Source organism: Oryctolagus cuniculus, chromosome X (assembly GCF_051225735.1).
Source record: "Oryctolagus cuniculus isolate XC-2025 breed Fujian yellow rabbit chromosome X, ASM5122573v1, whole genome shotgun sequence".
Lineage (NCBI taxonomy): Eukaryota > Metazoa > Chordata > Mammalia > Lagomorpha > Leporidae > Oryctolagus > Oryctolagus cuniculus.
The window spans coordinates 68196248-68216831 of NC_142888.1; the positions used below are offsets into that span (position 1 = coordinate 68196248).

At 36.3% G+C, this 20584-nt stretch overlaps 1 protein-coding gene across 4 annotated transcripts in view; it reads right to left on the reverse strand.

Annotated features, from left to right (window-relative positions):
• Positions 1-20584, reverse strand: part of LOC103351928 (transmembrane protein 182) — a 96474-nt gene that overhangs the window by 55757 nt on the left and 20133 nt on the right. For 3 of the 4 annotated variants that reach the window (XM_070067072.2, XM_089324141.1, XM_089324140.1), the window contains exons 3-4: positions 18073-18171; positions 13136-13273 (exon numbers count right to left, since the gene is read on the reverse strand). In XM_070067072.2, the coding sequence (XP_069923173.1) occupies positions 13136-13273; positions 18073-18171 (237 nt within the window). Of the gene's footprint in view, positions 1-11581; positions 11871-13135; positions 13274-18072; positions 18172-20584 lie in introns of those variants that run through there. The other variant, XM_089324142.1, reaches the window with a different exon arrangement.

The window sequence follows — 20584 nt, forward strand, 5'->3', positions numbered from 1 at the left end:
TCCATCTGCTGGTTCACTCCCCAGTTGGCTACAACAGCAGTAGATGTGCTGATCCTAATCCAGGGTCCAGGAGCTTCCTCCAGGTCTCTCACCTGGGTGCAGGGGCCCAAGGACTTGGGCCGTCTTCTACTGCTTTCCCAGGCCATAGCAGAGAGCTGAATTGGAAGAGGAGCAGCCGGGACTAGAACCGGCACCCATATGGGATGCCAGCACTGCAGGCAGCGGCTTTACCTTAAACCACAGCGCTGTCTCCCCACCTGAGCCTGTTTCGTGGCTATAAATCCCCACTTTCCCCTTTTTTAAATTAAGAATTGAGCTTATTCCTGTGCTGAGGTATCTTTTCAACCTTTTGCAATAGTTTGTACAATAAATCTGTTTTTACTGATTTTAATACTGTTCATTTCTGGTTCTCTTTAATACCCTAATGTCTATAGAGATGTCCACTGAGAAAATAATCTATTCTAGAATTCTAAACATTTTAAAGAACACAAGCAAAGCCATAAATAAGGGGTTTAGAAAGTTCTTGTATACTTTGAAATGTTATTAACAAGTAACATTTGTGATAGGTACGATAGAAAGTGAGTAAATAGTTTTAAAAAATCAAATTGATTAGAGTTTTAAGTCAGCTATATTAAACAATTTCCTGAATCATATTTTTATTTCATATCTGGTGACAAGTGATGGTAAACAATGTCCTGTAGTCATACACATGAGATCTATATCGGCTGATAGAAGAAAATTCAATTTGCCTTTAAATGTCATTTTCAGATTGCTTCTGTCATACTTGCAATCTGTTATTAAAGTTTAAAAGCCTTTAAAATTATAAAATGATTTCAGGAAAACCTTTATTATATTTAAACTTCAATTAATCAGAATCCGGAGGGATTAGGAATTCGGATTAGTTATCTGTTTCAAATCTTGATACTGAAAAGCTTTGTAATATTATAGTATGATAGAATTGAAAGGAAGTTTATAGTTACATAATATAGTGCTTCTAAAACCTGTACATACATGAAAATTACCTGGGAAGCTTTTTTAACATTGAGATCTCCAGATCATATTCTGCTGAAATATTGATTCAATAGATTGGTACATATTCTGAGAATCTGAATGTTTTTCAAAGCTGATCCATTTTAAATTCCTGACCATAACACAAAACTTTTCTTTAGTATCCATAACAGGTAAGACATTAAGCTTGCTGAAAGCAAAAGTGTTGTGCATTATGCAATGGGCAAAACAATGCCTGTTCAAAAAAGAAACCAAATGTTTGCAGCACTACTTGAGAGATTTCCAATACTGTGCCTTAAATATCACAAATGTCCTTCATTTGAAGAATTTTTCATTTAATATAGATTACAATGAAAATTTAGATTCATTTTAAAGAAAAAAGATCAGAATTCAGACATTTATGCTAGTGGTATCTACCTCAAGTTAGAGATTCAGTACTTCCAGAGAAATTATTTATTCTACTGTTCCCTTAATGTATACTTTAATGAGAAAATTAATATTGCTTGATAAGAAATATGTCCACCTTATATTTTAAAAAGAGAACTATCCACTTTTCTTCCTTAGGTCCGTTTATTTTTTTATTATTATAAGAAATTAGGGGGCTGCCATCTGACACAGGTTAAGCTGCCATCCGCAACGCCAGCATCTCGTATCAGAGCACTGGTTTGCATCCTGCCTATTCTGCTTCCAATCCAGCTCCCTGCTCATGCACCAGGAAAGCAGCAGAGGATGGCCAAGGCACTTGAGCATCCCTGTCATTCACATGAGACTCCAGTGGAATTCTCGGCTCCTGGGTTGGGACTGTTGGGAAGTGAACCGGTGAATAGAATCAATCAATCCACTCTCTCTCTCTCTCTTCCTTGGTCTTGCTCTTACTCTCTCTCTCTCTCTCACTTCTTCCCTCCCTCTCTCTCTCTGCCTTTCAAATATAAAAAGAAATTTTTTACTTTAACTTTTATTTAATAAATATAAATTTCCAAAGTACAGCTTTTGGATTACAGTGGCTTTTTCCCCCCCATAACTTCCCTCCCACCCGCAACACTCCCATCTCTCACTCCCTCTCCCATTCCACTCACATCAAGATTCATTTTCAATTATCTTTATATACAGAAGATCAACTTAGTATATATTAAGTAAAGATTTCACCCACACAGAAAAACAAAGTGTAAAACATTGTGTGAGTATTAGTTATAGCATTAATTCACATTGAACAACACATTAAGGACAGAGATCCTACATGAGGAGAAAGTGCACAGTGACTTCTGTTGTTGACTTAACAATTGACAGTCTTGTTTATGGCGTCAGTAATCACGCTAAGCTCTTGTCATGAGTTGCCAAGGCTATGGAAGCCTTTTGAGTTCACCGACTCTGATCATATTTAGACAAGGTCGTAGTCAAAGTGGAAGTTCTCTCCTCCCTTCAGAGAAAGGTACCTCCTACTTTGATGGCCTGTTCTTTCCACTGGGATCTCACTTGCAGTGATCTTTCATTTAGGGTTTTTTTATTATTTATTTATTTTTTCCCAGGGTTTCTTGGTTTTCCATGCCTAAAATACTCTCATAAAAAGACTAAATGTATCCACCCTGGAGCAGTCAACCAAAATGACTAAATTTAATTCTTACTACAGTTAATAAGATGCCTGCTGTTCTTCTTAGATATAGCAATAAAGATCTTAGTGGCAATCTCATCAAGTCTTATAAATTATATAACAATAGAAATTCACAGCTGAAAAGTACCTCTGAGTACCCAGTCACCTTTTCAATATAGGAGCACTCCCTCTACAGTGTATCTAACTAGTGATCATTTAATTTGTTTGAATAATCCATTGCGAGGGAGTTTAGTATCTCAAAAAAGAAAAGTTGATGACTGAAGAGCCTTAATAAAACATTTTTACTTAATTTGTGTGAAATCAGCCTCCTCACAACTTCATATGTAACTTCTACATCTAAAATGTACTCTACAGAGCAGTAAATACATAAGATACTCTGGGTATAAAAAAGAAAAGAAATTTTTGCAGACAGATGTATTCAGAATATGGTAAGTATTTACTCCCAACTCTGGTGATTCAAAATCATCTGTATATGAAAGCCTTAAAATCCAATTGATAAGAATATTCATTTAACTTTAATGTTGATTTTCCAAAACTTAATTGAAAATGGTATCCATTTCCAAGTGCTTCTACTTTTTGATCATTTTAATGCTCTATATTACATATATAAAATAATTTATATTACTATAAAATATTAAAAAATTAAGCCAAAAATTTCCTCAAGAAGTAGGTTTTATATACAAACTGTACAATCTGATTTGTGAAGGGATTATCAGAGGTAAGGCCACAGCCTCAAAGGTCCTGGTATCCTTTTACTCCAGAATATATATTGCTGCATTTTGGAACTGCAGTTTCTCATAACACACTTTCAGAGAAACTACTCAACAAATGCATGGAATCCATTAAATAGTTCATAAGAGGGCTTTAAAATGAAGACTATGACCTTGGCAAGGCATTTAATATTTTACCTAGGTTTCTCTTCCCCTTTATTACAGTATATATAGATTTGATATTCCAGTCACATAGTTTTGTGGCAAATTTGCCATTTCACTAATCCTCTCTTCATGCACTCCAATTTACCTCCCTTCCTCTTAAAAAAAAAATAGATACCCATGGGGTCTGCTCTGTGACAAAGCTGGTTAAGCTGCCACTTGCAGCACTGGCATCCCATATGATCTGGTGTTCGATTCCCATCTACATCTCTACATCATCTACATCTCTATCTCTCCTGCTCTCTCTCTCTCTCTCCCTCTCTGTAACTCTGTCATTCAAATAAAATAAAAAATATTTTACAAATGATAACCACAATTGCTGTTTAATGCCTTGAAAAGTGAATTATTTTGTAAATAATCATATTTTTGTACTTCTGTTCATTAGTATGATTTTGGGGAAAAATATATCTTTAAGGCCCAATGATCAGTTAATTTTGTCAAAACTATTATTCATCCAGCATGCTTATTGAGAACATATTATATGTCTTACCTGGGTCTTTGAGCTATATCAATGAACACAATAAACTGCTATTCTTGCCTTCATGTGGCCTATATTCTAGCAACATGAGACACAAAATAAATAATAAATAAAATCTGTCCGTGATATACCAGAAGGTGAAAATGCTATGTCAAAAAAAGTAGAGAAGAATATAAAATATTGTGAGTACTAGGTGGTGATGAGAAGGGGGACATCGTGATTTTAAATAAGTAGATCAGAAGAGGAAGCTCCATTAGATTAAAAAAAAAAAGAAAGTGAAATATTTAGCCACCAAGAGTATTGGGGCAACTATTCAGGCCATGTACAGCCAGCACAAAGCCCTTAATAGAAGCATGCTTACTGCATTCAAGGAATAGCAAGGAGACCAATAAGGTTAAAACTGAGTGATCTAGGAGTAGTGATCAAAAGTAAGGTTAAGAGACTCCTGTTGTGATGTAGCTGGTCAAGTCTTTGCCTACAATGCCAGGCACCTACATGGCCACCGGTTCAAGCCCCAGGTGTTCCACTTCCGATCTAGCTCCCTGCTAATGGCCTGGGAAAAGCAGGAGAAGATTGCCCAAGTGCTTGGGTCCCAACATCCATGTGGGAATCCTGAGTGAAGCTCCTGGACCCGTTTTCAGCCTGGCTCAGCCCCAGTAGTTGTGGCCATCTGAGGAGTGAACCAGTGAATGGAAGATTCCCTCTCTCTCTCTCTCTCTCTCTCTCTCTCCTTCAGTGTCTGTAACTCTGACTTCAAATAAATGAATAAATCATTTAAAATAAAGTTAAGATAGTATAGGAGGAGTGATATGAGGGTCCTTAGCTCATGCTAAGGAAAATAGATTTTCCTCTAGGTCAAATTGGAATACATTTCAGCATTTTAAGCACAGGATTGATGTGATTTGGCTACATTTAAATAGGTTACTATGTAGAAAAGCCAAATAGGCATTTGGATATCTGAGTGGAGTTCAGGGGGATGGTCCTATCTAGATAAATTTATTTGAGAATCCTCAGCATAACGATTATTTTAAATCAATGAGACAGGATGAGATCATAAAGAGAGTGAGTGTACCTAGAGGATAGGTTTAAGGATGAATACTGGAGGATGCTAACATCTAGAAATCTAGTCGAAGAGAAGAAAGCATTACATGGCATGAGGAATATGCTGCATTTTCTCTATTACATTTCAAGGGGTCAACAATCAGATGATAAGTACTACTCATGCATAAATGCATAAATGGTATCCTTATCAAAATATGATCTACAAGTTTTTTAATTATATGAGTATATGTATTATGGAATATATATGATATATGTAAATGATTTTTAAAATATTATTTTCCTAGTAGGTTGTTACCTTTAGTATGTTACAATATCATATGCTAAAAAATGAATCTCTCTTAGGTAAATATTAGTAAACTGATGAAGGCAAGCACTTTGCACATTTTTTTAATCCAGGGAGCTTCTCCCCAGATATATGACCATGTTTTATTTGCAAGTAGTTTTTAGACTTCATAAATTTAGAGTTTGTAATTAAAACAATCACATGTTTGAGTAACACAGGTACATAATTTGTTTATAGAGGCTCTGCCTGGGTGGTAACTGCAGGAAAAAGAATTAACCACATCAGTGGCTACCTGGAGATTGTGAGCATAACACAAAAGGGTCTGACGTTAGCAATCTAATTGAAAGCAGCCTCAGAATGCAAGGTACTATTGCTCATATCAGATACAAAATGAAAAGCAAAGTGTAAGAAGTGACTTCCAAAGAAAGGATCAGGAACATTGTTTAGGCAAGGAAAAGATCAATATAAGGACTGTTGTTTTCTTTTGTTGTATATATGAAAATAGGCTTTATTAAGTATACCTCAGGAGATAATAAGACATCTATAACCTTCTCAAGATAACAAAGTTTTTTAAGCTCATATTTTCTGACAAATAGTTGGCATTCCAATTACATGCTTATTCATTAAAGCAACTTCACTCCTTGGCAATGCTCTCTCCCCATTAATGTATTGTGTACAAAACGACTTTAAAAAAAAAACATTCCGCCATTCAGACCTTCATATCTCCCAAAATAGTTTAAATTAATGAGGTTTTAGTATAAATTCAACATAGCCTTGACTAATATAGTACCTTACCTTTGGAAGAGAGTAGAAGAGCATAATTGTATAAGAACAGAATTGAAACTCTCCTTGGAAATAAATTCATTTCACAAAATTTGCCAATGATAATAATACAGATGATGGACTACTAGATACACATTCTCCCTTGAAACTTGTTGCCTATTATAGATATTAAGAGTATGAAAGTATAACACTGATTTTCATCATGTTTCCATATATGACTCCTCCAGTTATTAATCTCAGCTATAGTTTTGACCATTTGAGTGAAAGTATCTGATTTTTTGGAAATATTGCCCACCATAATTCCGATTTATAAGAATAATGTAATATTAATCCAGCCCTATTCCCCTTGTAAATTGACAGCATATTTGGATTTTGGCTCTGAGTTTACCTTCAGAACTTATAGTTTTAGCATTTTTGAAAGTGATATCACAGGAATAAAAATAATCAAAAATATTTCTATTGGAAAACACTATTAACCCTGCATGTTGATTCTAAGTGCATAACATGTGCAAAATATAATAATAGAGAAATAGAAATCTCAGTCTCAACAATACCGTAGTGTTTTATACAAAATGCCAAAGAAAATTTTTAAATCACTATCAGATGCTTCTTCAAAGTATTGGAACAGAAATGACATGGTAGACTATCTTCTTTTCATTGCAACTCTTAAGTGCTTGAAAATATAGTAGTGGGGCCAGCGCCATGGCTCACTAGGTTAATCCTCCGCCTACAGTGCCAGCATCCCATATGGATTCCAGTTCTAGTCCCAGTTGCTCCTCTTCCAGTCCAGCTCTCTGCTGTGGCCTGGGAAAGCAGTGGAGGATGACCCAAGTGGTTGGGACCTTGCACCCATGTGGGAGACCAGGAAGAAGCACCTGGCTCCTGGCTTCAGATCTGCGCAGCTCCGTCTGTTGCGACCATTTGGGAAGTGAATCAATGGAAGGAAGACCTTTCTCTCTGTCTCTCTCTCTCACTGCCTGTAATTCTATCTGTTAAGAAAGAGAGAGAGACAGAGAGAAAGAGAGACAGAAAGAGAGAGAGAGAGAGAAAGAGAAAGAGAAAGAGAAAGAGAAAGAGAAAGAGAAAGAGAAAGAGAGAAAGAGAAAGAAAGAAAGAAAGGAGGAAAGAAAGAAAGAAGGAAAGAAAAGAAAGAAGGAAAGAAAAGGAAGAGAGAAGGGGAGGGAGAGAGGGAGGGAGGGAGGAAGGAAGGAAGGAAGGAAGGAAGGAAGGAAGGAAGGAAGGAAGGAAGGAAGGAAGGAAGGAAGGGAATATACTAGTATTCCTTAAAGAAAGAAGACTTCTTGTATGGAGTCATTAGTTGTTGTACTGCCTAGACCTTAAAAAGAGTCCTGCAGACTTTCAGTGGGTGAAGTTAAAGCCAAATCATGGCAGCAAAAGAAAACGAAATCATTGCAAGTTAATGTGACAGAGTTGAAATCTCAGACTTGCCTTCCATAAGACACCTATTATGTATCTGTACTTTCCCCATGATTTTGAACTAGTATTTTGCTTAGAGTAAGCCATAAATGTACTGGCATGGCACAGGATGGAGGACAACAGCAATGGAAATGCAGAAAATTACATTTTTTTTAAATTATGGTTTCTTAGCAAAGCAAAACTGCTAACCTAGGCATAAAAATAGGTATTTTGGTGGGATCAAAGTAGGTGTCATATAAATAAATACAGCAGAATCCACTTAGTTTATTTGTAGGAGAAAAAGAAGTCAGGTTTTTTTTATTCAAGTTTCTCTTTAGTCACTGTCATCTCAAAGTCACCATTAATTCCAGTGACTGTCAACACTCCAATTTAGTCACCTAAATGCACAGATACAAATTAGAGTATTGACATTACATCTGATGGCTCCATATTCAAAATCTTTAAGGCAAGAGATTTTTTTTATTTTTGAAAGGCAGAAAGACAGAGACAGATGTCATCAATCTGCTGGTTCAAATGCCCATAATAGGTGAGACTGGGCCAGGATCCTGGAACTCAGGCTGGATTGCCCAGGTATCTGGCACGAACCAAAGTACTTGAGCCATCATCTGCTGCCTCCCAGGGTGCACATTAAAAGGAAGCCAGAATCAGAAGCAGAGCCACAACTTAAACCTAGGCTCTCTGAGGTATGCAGGCATCACAAGCAAGGTATTAATCACACAAAATGCCTGCCTGCATATCCAACTTTTAACTCTGAAATTTCCCCTCTGGCCTTCACTTACATTTACTCTATCAAGTGCCTTTTTGATTCCTTACTAATATGTACTAACATGAAGATTTTTAAAGGCAGTAAGTATTTGCTTTCCTCTAAGATGATCATAATAGGCCGCATATTGAACACATACACACACATATAACTGCCACAAACTGGCTTGTAATAAGTATTTTCTACAAATTTATACTCCTTTTATTTGTTTGCTCCTTTTAAATCTCTCCTTTGCTTCCATTAGTAGTCTTTCATGTACCTTCACCCCTCAGCATCATAGGAGGACTAAGGGGTGGGGCTTGTGATGCAGACTTTGGAATCAGATTGATTTGGATTATTTTAATGATTTTTCTGAGTTTTATTTTTAATTTACAGATAAAATTATACTTATTATTTTATACAACATAATAATATATATTCCTTTAAAATGTTAAGTGAATGGAAAGGAAGTTTTCTTGCCACAAAAATAATAACTGTAGTAATACACACGTTACCTAGTTAGATTTAACCACTCCACAACATAAATATACTTCAAAACTTCATTTTGTACAGACTGTTTGGTTGTGAAAATTAGCTCTATCATATAACTTCTGTCTGACCTTTGACATGTTATATGTTCTCTCTGTGTCTCAGTTTCTTTATCTACAAAATGAAGGTACCTTTATGTTGTTAAGTTTATATGTGAAACATAATTGTAAAACACATAGAAAAGTTCCTGGCACATATGTTAGTTGTCATTCTCATTATTTTGTCAAATGTGGAAAGGGAATTTTTTGTCAAAGTCTGTCTTCCCCCGCATCTCTCAAATTCCTCAATTTCACACACAGATATTTCTAGGGGTCCGTAGTGCAAACTAACATCCTTCTTACCTTTCATCTTCAATTATGTTTGTCTTTCTACCCCAAAGCTATCCTATTTTCCATTATTTAAATTTCTACATTATTCTCTTGGGTTATGACAGTTGCTAAAAAGAATCAATCAAGTATTTTTTTTCCATAATGTTTCTACATTCCCAATAAGGCTCTGTTAATCTCCCTGTCTATAATACTATCTTACTTTGCCGTATCTCTGAATCTATCCGTGGCTAACCTCCACCTTTCCTGCCCATGCTGAATCATACTGATCACTCTCTTCACTAATATCTGATGGAATTTCCATTTATACTCATCATTTGTTTTATACTTTATATCATTTATAATATATGCCACATTCTAAAAAATATAGTTGTTAAACAGAGATATTCTCTGTGTCCATGCCTCTAAGGACAGGCACTAAATAATTTTTTCATCTCTTCTTAGGACCAACATTATGTTATAATATAATATAATGTAATATAATATAATATATTATAATATATGCACAATACATTATAGATATAATATAGTATAATAATATTAATTATGTAATTATATATCATTAATTAATTAATAACATTCATTAATCAATATCATTAATTATGTAATATATGTGATATATAATTATAATTATTAGATATTGTATTAGATATATAATGTATAATATTGTATCTAAGATATATAATAATATAACCATGATGTAAATTCTGAGAAGTGAAATGTCAGTAAAACAATAATTAAGCAATTAATAAGCATCATTTAAACTCAGCATTGTATTACATGCTTTAGCAAATATATACACATAACACTAGGCTCTACCCTAAAGGAACTTAAAATCTTAATATGGAGAGAAAACTCCATGAAAGGAGGTAAAATTTACTCTGAAATAAATAATATTTTGTTAATGCAAAGAAAAGAGGGATTCACATATATATATATACAAATTACTATTATTACTATTATTCACATATACACATACAAACTACTATTATTTAGGTAATTTAAGAAAGCCATAAAATAATGTTTTAAAAGCCAGAATTTTAGAAAATATCTTACACATCTTGTAGGAAAATGAATTGATACACATGATGTGGGGAGCAACTGGGAGCAACTCGGACTAGACTAAGTTACTGGAATTAAGACTTATTCTATGCATCTGCTTTCCCACAATATGGCGCTGAGAAGGGAAACAGCTTCTACACAGCTGCCTCCAGTTCAGCCAATAAACTGTGGGACCTGCTCCTGATTGGAGGAGAGCAGTGTACTTGGCGTGTGGGTAGCAGAGTTGGGATTGGCGGAGGAGGACTATAAAGGAGGAGAGAGACGGCATGCACCAGGAACATCTAAGGGGAACATCTGAAGGAACACCTGTGCAGCCCCCGAGAGAGCCGGCCGGCGGTGTGCCGCTTCCCTGCGGAAGTGGGGAATGTGGCAGGGGGAACCGCCCTTCCACGGAGGTGGAAGGGACAGTAGCCAACCCTGGAAGAACCAGCAGCAAACCCGGGGAGGGCCGAGCAGACGAAAGAACAGCGCAGGGTCCTGTGTCGTTCCTCCACGAAGATGGGGAGCGACACATGAGAGTATTTTTAAAGAAGTGAAGTTAAAATATAAATTATTTAGATGCAAAAAATGTTTGGAATTCTTAATATTCACCATGACTTTTTGAAAACTCTTCATGTGATGAATTTTGAAGTTTTTGTACCCAAATAAATGCATCTTTTAATTCCATTTTCCATGAACTTTTGATGTGACATCATATATTTGATGAGACAATTCAGCAATATGCAGCAAGAGCTTTTATTTTAACTTTTATTTAATGAATATAAATTTCCAAAGTACAGCTTATGGATTACATTGGCTTCCCCCCCCACAACGTCCCTCCCACCCACAACCCTCCCCTTTCCTGCTCCCTCCCCCCTTCCATTCACATCAAGATTCATTTTCGGTTCTCTTTATATACAGAAGATCAGTTTAGCATACATTAAGTAAAGATTTCAACAGTTTGCTCCCACACAGAAACATAAAGTGAAAAATACTGTTTGAGTACTAGTTATAGCATTAAATCTCAATGTACAGCACACTAAGGACAAAGATCCTACATGAGGAGTAAGTGCACAGTGACTCCTGTTGTTGACTTAACAAATTGACACTCTTGTTTATGGCCTCAGTAATCACCCTAGGCTCTTGTCATGAGCTGCCAAGGCTATGGAAGCCCCCTGAGTTCACTGACTCTGATCATATTTAGACAAGGCCATGGTCAAAATGCAGCAAGAGCTTTAACATGTACATTTTCTACTAGAAATTATGTAAAATAAAGTAATTAACAAAATGCAAAAAAGTATAGAGTTCATAATAATCCCTCAACTCTCACCTTTTGTTTCTTTTTATAAAGATTTTATTTATTTTTTTTGAAATGTAGATTTACAGAGAGAGGAAGAGGCAGAGAGAAAGGTCTTTCATCTGCTGGTTCACTCCCCAAACTGCTGCAACGGCCAGAGCTGGGCCTATCTGAAGACAAGATCCAGGAGCCTCCTCTGGGTCCCCAACATGAGCGCAAGGGCCCAAGGACTTGGGCGATCTTCCATTACTTTTCCAGGCCACAGCAGGGAGCTGGATCAGAAGTGGAGCAGCCAGGACACAAACCTGCACTCAGATGGGATGCTGGCACCGCAGGCAGAGGTTTAGCCTACTATGGCCCCAACCCTCACCTTTTTCAGATTTCACAAATCCTGTTGGTTCTACTATATGAGTATTTATGAATGAACAGAATGTTGACATATAATTTGAATATATCTTTAAAGTATTTACTTCTCCATTGCAACTATCCAGTCAAAGCCACCATAGGCTTTCCTGTAGACCACACTAAAATTAGCCCGCTTTTTCTTTCTCTATCATTTCACAGCAACAGGTTTGATTTACAATGTAAATCAAGTTATGTACCTCCTCCTTGGTTTTCCAGTGCACTAGAAATAAGTACAAAATCCTGAACATAGTGCTTTAAATAGCCCTCTTCACCTAGTTTTTGTTGATTTTGTGAAACTTATTTTATTCTAATCTTCTCGCATATACCTATGCTCTGGCCATACTGCATATCTGAGTTATCTTCACATACCAATTACTGTGTTGTGATTCCTCCCTCAAACACATACACACACACACGCACACACACTCCTACATTCACATACACACATTTTGTTCCTGCCTGGCTGTTGCTAAACATTCAGGTCAAAATGTAAATGTCACCCTGTAATAAATGCTTTCCTGAACTACAATGTCTAAAGTAGTCCCTACTGCAACATACTACCACTTCTGTGTTCTCAATCATCCTTTCATTTCCTCTTCCTCAGATTTATTATGATTTCTGAATTTGTATTAATGCATTCTTTATTTAAGTGAAAGGCACTGAAAAAGAAAGAGTAACAGACAGGGAGAACAAAAGAGCTCCCATTTGCTGGTTCACTCCACAAATGGATGCAACATCCAGTGGAGGGCCAGGCTGAAGTCAGGAGCCAGAAACTCAATCCAGACCTCTCAGGTGGATGGCAGGAACCCAGTTACTTGAACCATCAGCTATTGCCTCCCAAGGTTCATGTTACCAGAAAGCAGAGCCAAAACTGAATCTCAGGTCTCATATGGGATGCAGGCATCCCAAGTGGTGTGTTTGTCTTAATGGCTGTGTCAAACTTCCGCTAAAGAGCTAATTGTTTAGAAGGAAAAATTATCGACTAAGATTTTACATAAATTGTTAAATATTCTTTTCCTACAACCCAACTAAAAGTAAAAATTCACATAAGTAGTATAAGAACACAGCTTTAATTTTAAAGTTCATATTAAAGTCACAACTGAATTCACCAGTACAACTTCTGTTGAAATAAACAATGCTTTCTAGTTACTAATTTATCCCAAAAGATGAATTGACAACTTACCTGATATCATCAGAAAGCCACCTCCAACTTTATAACATCCAGCATTGGCAAACGGCACACCACACACCAGCAGAAATCCCCCAGCCAGACCAGAACCAACACCTAATATAATAAAGATTGTCCAGAAGCCTCTGTACACTAGATAATGAGAATAAAAATATGTATATTAGAGTGTTGTCTGTAACATTGGGAACAAATACAGAAGCTAATCTATCATTAATGATGGGCATTAACTTTATTTGGATTTCCAGCTTTAAAGCTATTTGATAAGTGAATCATCATTCCCTACTTACTCGCTTCTGTCCCTTGTATCTTTCAATATCTAACTCAAATGAACTCTGGTACTAGAAATCTTCTCTTACTGAAAGAATGTGTTAGATGCTACTCCAGTGTGCTACCATAGCATCCTTAACTTGCATTTATAAAAAATCTATTATACTAGACTGTAATTATCTGTTTTTTTCTTTACCCTTGAATAAACTGAGAGCCCCTTGATGGCAAAAAAAAAAAAATTACTAATTTCTATAAATCCTTGGCTCTGAGTAGACCTCAAGAGAGATTTGTTACATTGGATCATATACAGCCACTCAGTTTCAGTCCGGGAAGAATAAGAGAAGGAATTTTGCAGGCTTTCTGGCTTTAAGTTCTCTGTGCCTATTCTATATGATTCATGAGTTTTCTTTCCCAAATGTGAAAAAACCATAAACCAAGACTCCCAATTGAGCGATAATAAGCAAAAATACTGACTTCTGATCTTCAGCAATGCCTTTTACCTCCCTTCCTTTCTACACAAAACTTACAGCTCTCAGCTCTGGTGTTGTGGTACAGTAGGAACAGCCACTACCTGTGATGCTGTCATGCCATATAAAAGTACCAGTTCAAGTCCTATCTACTCCACCTCCAATCCAACTTACTGCTAAAGTGCTTAAGAAGGCAGAAGAAGATGGTACAAATCCTTGGTTCATTGTCACCCATGATGGAATCCCTGGCTCCTGACTTTGGCTTCTCTCTCTCTCTCTCTCTCTCTCTCTCCCTCCTCCTCCTTCTCTCTCTTTCTCTCTCATAAATAAATAAATAAACTTAAAAAAAAAAGCTTTCCAGCAGCTGCCAGAAGCCTACGTGTCTGTTTACTTTAAACCTGTGCTGTCTTTCCTAACAATCCACCCATTGACTGACATGCAATTGCAATTTTCCTTTCTCTAGACTTTCTAAATGGCAAAACTTCTCTGCAGGAGAAATATGAGAGCACACTGCATTTCTCTCAGATGTATTCTACGTAACTAAATGCATTCTGAAAGTACAAAATGAGTTCTCTCTCTTACTTTACTGAAACCCCAAAGCAAAGGACTACAGAGCTTAACTTTGTATTTTTCTTACCCTTGCTAAGCTGGTCCTTATGGTCCAACTGAGAGAAAAAAAGGTTGCATGGTACAAAGTGAGGTGGAACATTAAAAGCAATTATCTGAACTGTAAAATGAATCCACTCAAATTTTTCTTTGAAAGGTCTATATCTTTCATTAAGAAAAAAAAGTAAAACGTGAATCCTAAATTCTCCAGAAAGTTGCTCAATGTTTTATTTATATTTCAGCTATAATTTAAAAATATATTCTCCAAAATCATTACTCATTTTCCCCCTAGAATTGAAATCTGTTTCAAATATTCTCTTTTTCTTACAAATGCTAGTAACTGGAAGATTGGAAATTCGTTTGAAAACAGAAGCGTCTAACCCGGAAGCACTACTGTCGGGGCAGAACAGAGAGTAGGACTGGCATGTAAGAATGACAGAATGACTCTACCTTGCACCTATTCAGAAACATTGACTCTTCCAAGGAAATTACACAGTCCAGTCTCCCTTCGTTTTGGAAGTAGTACTTTGAAGTACCTGATATTATGAATCAATGTCCATATTAAAAACTACACTCAGCAATTTCTTAAACTGTGAGTCATAAAATCCTCTTTCTTTTAAAGTGTGCAACTGTCTCTGTGACAGTAATATCATCAACAACAGAAAGGGGAGGAGAGAGGGAATGGGGATTGAGGTAACCATCTTTGAAATGCTTTCACTAGGAAATTGGTATTTCTTTTACCAATTTTTCATGAGAATGCAGTGTTAAAGCCTAATGAAAAAGTCAACTTGTTTGTTTATTCACCTCTTTAATATTCCCAGAATGAAAGAAAATTGAAATTCAGTAATTAATATGAAGCAAGCATTCAATTAATTCAAATATCAATTCCAATAAGGGAACATTGAAGAACAGCGAACACGGAAAAATTCTTACATATGAGAATGTAAGTTGCAAGAAATTATTGACATGTTTGTTTCATTGGTGGCCAGGATGCCTTTTGTGGATTTTATGGTGTGCATTTGAAAGTGCAATTTTCTCCAGAAGTAGAGATTGTCTTTGGTAAGTTACTTAGCTTTTATGAGCCTTGCTTCTCCCTGAAGTAAAATGGGGACAATAAAAATTCAGAATAATGGTGATGATAGAATAAGTTTTAGGTAAAAACACACAGCACTTAATAAATGAAAGCTGATCAGTGTTATTATTATCATTAGTATTTCAATCACATTGAAATTATTTCAGTCACACTATTTTATGGCATTTCCTTTGGGGCTTGTAACAATAAAGGTTCAATAAAAGCACAATAAAATTGAATTGCTCCTTTTTTTCTTTAACTTATACTGTTAAGGAAATGGTATAGTACTTTGCTGGGGATCAGTAGACCTCCATGCTCATGCTGACTCTATGCTACACCCTGGCCCTGAAAAAAATCTCTTCATACCTCTGGACTTCATTTTTAACCCTCTGGCAAAATGTAAAAGTCAGTTGTGTTCATTCTACACCACAATTTTGGCAGTTTTTCTGGTCTTTTTTTTTTTCAGCATGAGGATTAAATGCATTTATAAATGTGTCATTTAAACACAAAGCCTGGTCCACATTAAGTATCTAATAAGTGTTAGCTGATTAACTACTATCATCATCCTTAAGTGGGGGTTGCATTCTTACTTTGAATATAGACATTTCTGTTTGCAGTCATAAAAGTGCTCATATCAAAATGTTAAATTACTTTTTGTTGTAAAGCAATGTGTGGAATAACACTTCTATAGCCTCACCCCAGCATTATTTCACAATTCTTGGATAGGACTATAGAATCAGAACACAGTGATGGAGCAAGACAAAGGAGTGGGGTGATATTCAAAGAGTAAAGATGTATGTTTTAAACATCACACAGGAAAATTTTAGGTTACTGTGTTGTTTGTATTTAAAACCATGCAATAATGCCCTATGTCAAAGCAATACATAAACAGATACTCCAAAATGTCCATACTAATATGGTATATCACTGATGTCTATTGTGATGATAAAATGGGATAACGGATGTGTATGTACCTTGTAAGATTATTATGCTGGAACAGATATCTTACCTACTCCCTGACTGCTCTTTAGCTTGTTTTGTTTGCAAGTGAATGGGATTACAGATATTGTGGACAACATGATCTGTGCATGTTGATTTTTATTTAAAATACCCCATCCCCTCAAGTGGGTATTTGGCCCAGCAGTTAAATCACAGATTGGAATGCACACATCCTATATTGGAGTGCCTGGTTTAAGTCTCAGCCACTCTACATCCAATCCAGTTACATGCCAATGCATAACCTGGGAGACAGAAGATGATGGGTCAAGTACTTGGGTCTCTGTCACCAATCTGGTGCACACTCTTGGAGACAGCAGATGGTTGCCCAAGTACTCAGGTCCTTGTCATCCATGTGGAAGACCCATATTGGAACAAAGATTCCTGCCTTCAGCCTGGTCCAGCCTTGGCTGTTGTGGGCAATTGGGGACCTCTCTCCCTCTGTCTCTCCTTGTCTGTCTGCCTTTCAAATAAAATGAAAATGAATATATTTTTAAAGACTCCTCCCAAAACAGTACAGAGGAATAAATGTAACAAGATGGCAATTTGCTGGCAATTTTTTTCAAAATCTGGGTACTGGTTGTATATGAATTGATAATGCTATTAATCTCTTTATTTATGTGTATGTTCAAATATTTCCAAATTAGTAGTTTAAAAACAACAATGTAGAACAGTCCAGATAAGAAGATTATGACACTTTAGCCTCCAAAGCTAAGAAATGTAAGTGGAATACATTTCTGAATACTGTACAGAAGTGTTTGAATTTATTTGCACATCTCTATCTCCAATTGATGGATATAATAAATGAGAATACCAGTTGAGCCACAGCCTGCAAAGCTGGCATCTCATATCAGCTCTGGTTTGAGGCCCAGCTGCTCCAATTCCGATCCAGTTCCCTGTTAATGAGCCTGGGAAAGCCATGGAGATTGGCCCAAGTGCTTGGGCCCCTGCACCAATGTGGGATACCTGGATGAAACTCCTGACTCCTGGCTTTGGCCTGCCCAGGCCCTGGCCATTGTGATCATTTGGGAAGTAAACAAGCAGTTGGAAGATCTCTATGTCTCTGTCTGTTTCCCCCTTGCTCTCTTTGTAACTCTTCCTTCCAAATAAATAAAATAAATCTTTTTGAAGGTTTTAGGATAAAAAATAATTCTTGATTTGAATTTGGATACTACTACTTTCAATCTCTCTGAGCATTGGTTTCTTCATCTAAAAAGTAATTCCAATAACCTTTAATACAGATGTTCATGTGAATAGCAACTTTCATAATTTTACCTAGCTCAGTACCTAGCAGATGTGATTATTGATTCCTTTCTTTTTTCCCTTTGCCTGCATCCAATGTCACTCACTGACAAAGTGGCCAGATGAAATCTATTTTGTGGCTAGGGAACACAAGCAGAGATAAACAAGTTAAACCAAAAGCTATCACAAAATAGGAGCAAATCAGTAACATGGAAGCTTTTGTTAAGCACATATCTTGGTTATATACACCAATAATTCCGAGGATATGTTTTCTATCTCACCTGTAGTTGCATCAAAGGAAGGATGTGGAAAAGGCCCAACAGCAATCGGCATAGGAAAGAGATACCCAGGAATGCAGCGCTTGGGATGAGGCTGGTTCACTGCAAAAGAAAAGGTTTAACTTACTTCTAAGATCTTTGATATCAAACAATGACCATTTACACATCTGTAAAGTCAACAAAACATTATAATCGGCTACTTAATATATAATGGGATACAAATTTCTCATCTTGCAGATAGTACTGGTAGTATACAGACAAAGGAAATGACTTGCCTTAAGTCGCATGCAAAAAAGTAGAAAACAGAATGCAAGTGTCATTACTCTGATTGAATGTCTCCTTAAAACCTCGTCTTCTTAGATATTTAATGCACATCTAATCAGTATCTATCATGTTCTAAAAAGAACTAAGGTAGGTGCTACAGAGAATATTTAGTCTCCAGTTTTAAAGAAATTATAATCCAATGGTGGAAATAGACACACACGTCCAATAAGCTACAGTTAACAGTAGTCTGTTCCAAGATACATAAAATGAATGCAGAATATTACCCTAGATGTCAAAGAAGAGCGAGAGATGAATTCCAATCAAAGGGTCTAAAAATGTTTCATAAAAGTTATGGAATTTGACTTTGATCTAGAAAGATGAGTATGGGTTTATCAAGTGAAAGAGGGAAAAAGGAAATTCATCAGAGTAAGACATGAGCAGAGGCAGCAATATGGAAAAGTAACAGATAAATTTAGGGGAAAAAAGTGACATTTCAATAATTAAAGAAAAGTAAGAGATTTCTACTTTCTAAAAAACTGCACCAAGAGACAAACAGTAGCTACATGTTTGCCAATATAGCACAGAAGTACTATTCTTTTTTTTAAAGATTTACTTATTTTATTTGAAAGTCAGAGTTACACAGAGAGAAGGAGAGACAGAGAGAGAAAGAGGAGAGGTCTTCTATCTGATGGTTCACTCCCCAGATGGCTGAAATGGCCGGAGCTGCACCGATCCGAAGCCAGGAGCCAGGAGCTTCTTCCAGGTCTCCCAAATGGGTTCAGGGTCCCAAGGACTTGGCCCGTCTTCTACTGCTTTCCCAGGCCATAGCAGAGAGCTGGATCAGAAGTGGAGTGGCCAGGTCTCCAACCAACGCCCATATGGGATGCTGGGGCTTCAGGCCAGGGCTTTAACCCACTGCACCACAGCACCCGCCCTAGAAGTACTATTCTAAATTTATTCTAAACTAAGAAACAAGCCAAATTAACAGTAGTGTGAGATACTAGCCTACAAATTATGTTACACAGTATGATACAGACTAAGTTGCATGGAAATAAGCTAATTGCTTGGCTGAAGCTATGGTGGTCAATATATTGGATGACAGAATCAGGATTCTAAAAGATTTCAAGAATGAGTTGAACTTGTCATAGTGAAATTTAGCATGGATAATTTTAAAGCATCACACTTAAATTTAAAAAGTCATTTGAAAAGTAATGTGATAAGCAGAAAATAATGCAAAGAAATAAAATGCATATTTTATGAGATTGGCTATATATTAAATAAAAGTAATTGTTTATTAGATTTAACAAAAAAAGTCATGCATTTTGGGCTGTATGAATAGAGGTAGGGTACACAAAAAAAGACAAGTGATGATTTACATCTGGCGTAATGTCTGGTGTAATGTTGCACTGCTGGCTGTCACATTTCAAGAGGGCCATGAAGAAACTAGAGTACATGCTTGAAATATAGTAACTCACTTGAAATATAGTGACTAAACTGGTGACAGGATAGGAATCATCTTGTCAGAAAAAAAGTGGGATGAAATTAGAATACTTAAGCATAGATGCTCATGGCAGGGGTGAGAGTGAGAAGGAATGAATAACGATGTTCATTAGACATTTGAGGAGCTAACATAGACAGAAGTGACCAACTTGTCCTCTGTGGATCCAGAGAACAGAATGACAGCTCAAAGTCAGAAATTTCCAAAATGCTGATTTTCGTTCAACAAAATGAAGAAACATGTAACAATTATAACTGTCAGATATTACAGTAGGGTGAAAGATGCTAAGCCTCCTTCAATGGAGTTGCTTAAAAATAGTCTTGATGGTTACTTGTCAACACATTATAGAAGAAATTCATTCATCAAGCAGATAGGGAGTTGGACTCAGTAATCTCTAAGGTTTCCTCTAATAGTAATGTTCTCTGATTCTATAGTCTATGAAAAAACATGTCATTACAATGGAAGTGCCATCATACTATTATTAATATCAGTATCTTGTCATGATTAATGATATACTGAGAATATTAGATGCATTAATAGAGTGACCACTTATTTTAAAGTGTTTTCTAGCCAGCAGTAATACTTCATAATAAGTGGACATTTGTCTCCGCTTAAATTACTAAAGAATACCAATTGAACTGATTGTTACTGCAGCATGAATATCAAATTAATTTGCTACAAAATGTGTCTTCTGATTAATGTCAAAGAAAAGAAAGATTTGCCTATGCTCTAAAAATGTGGGTTATTAATGAC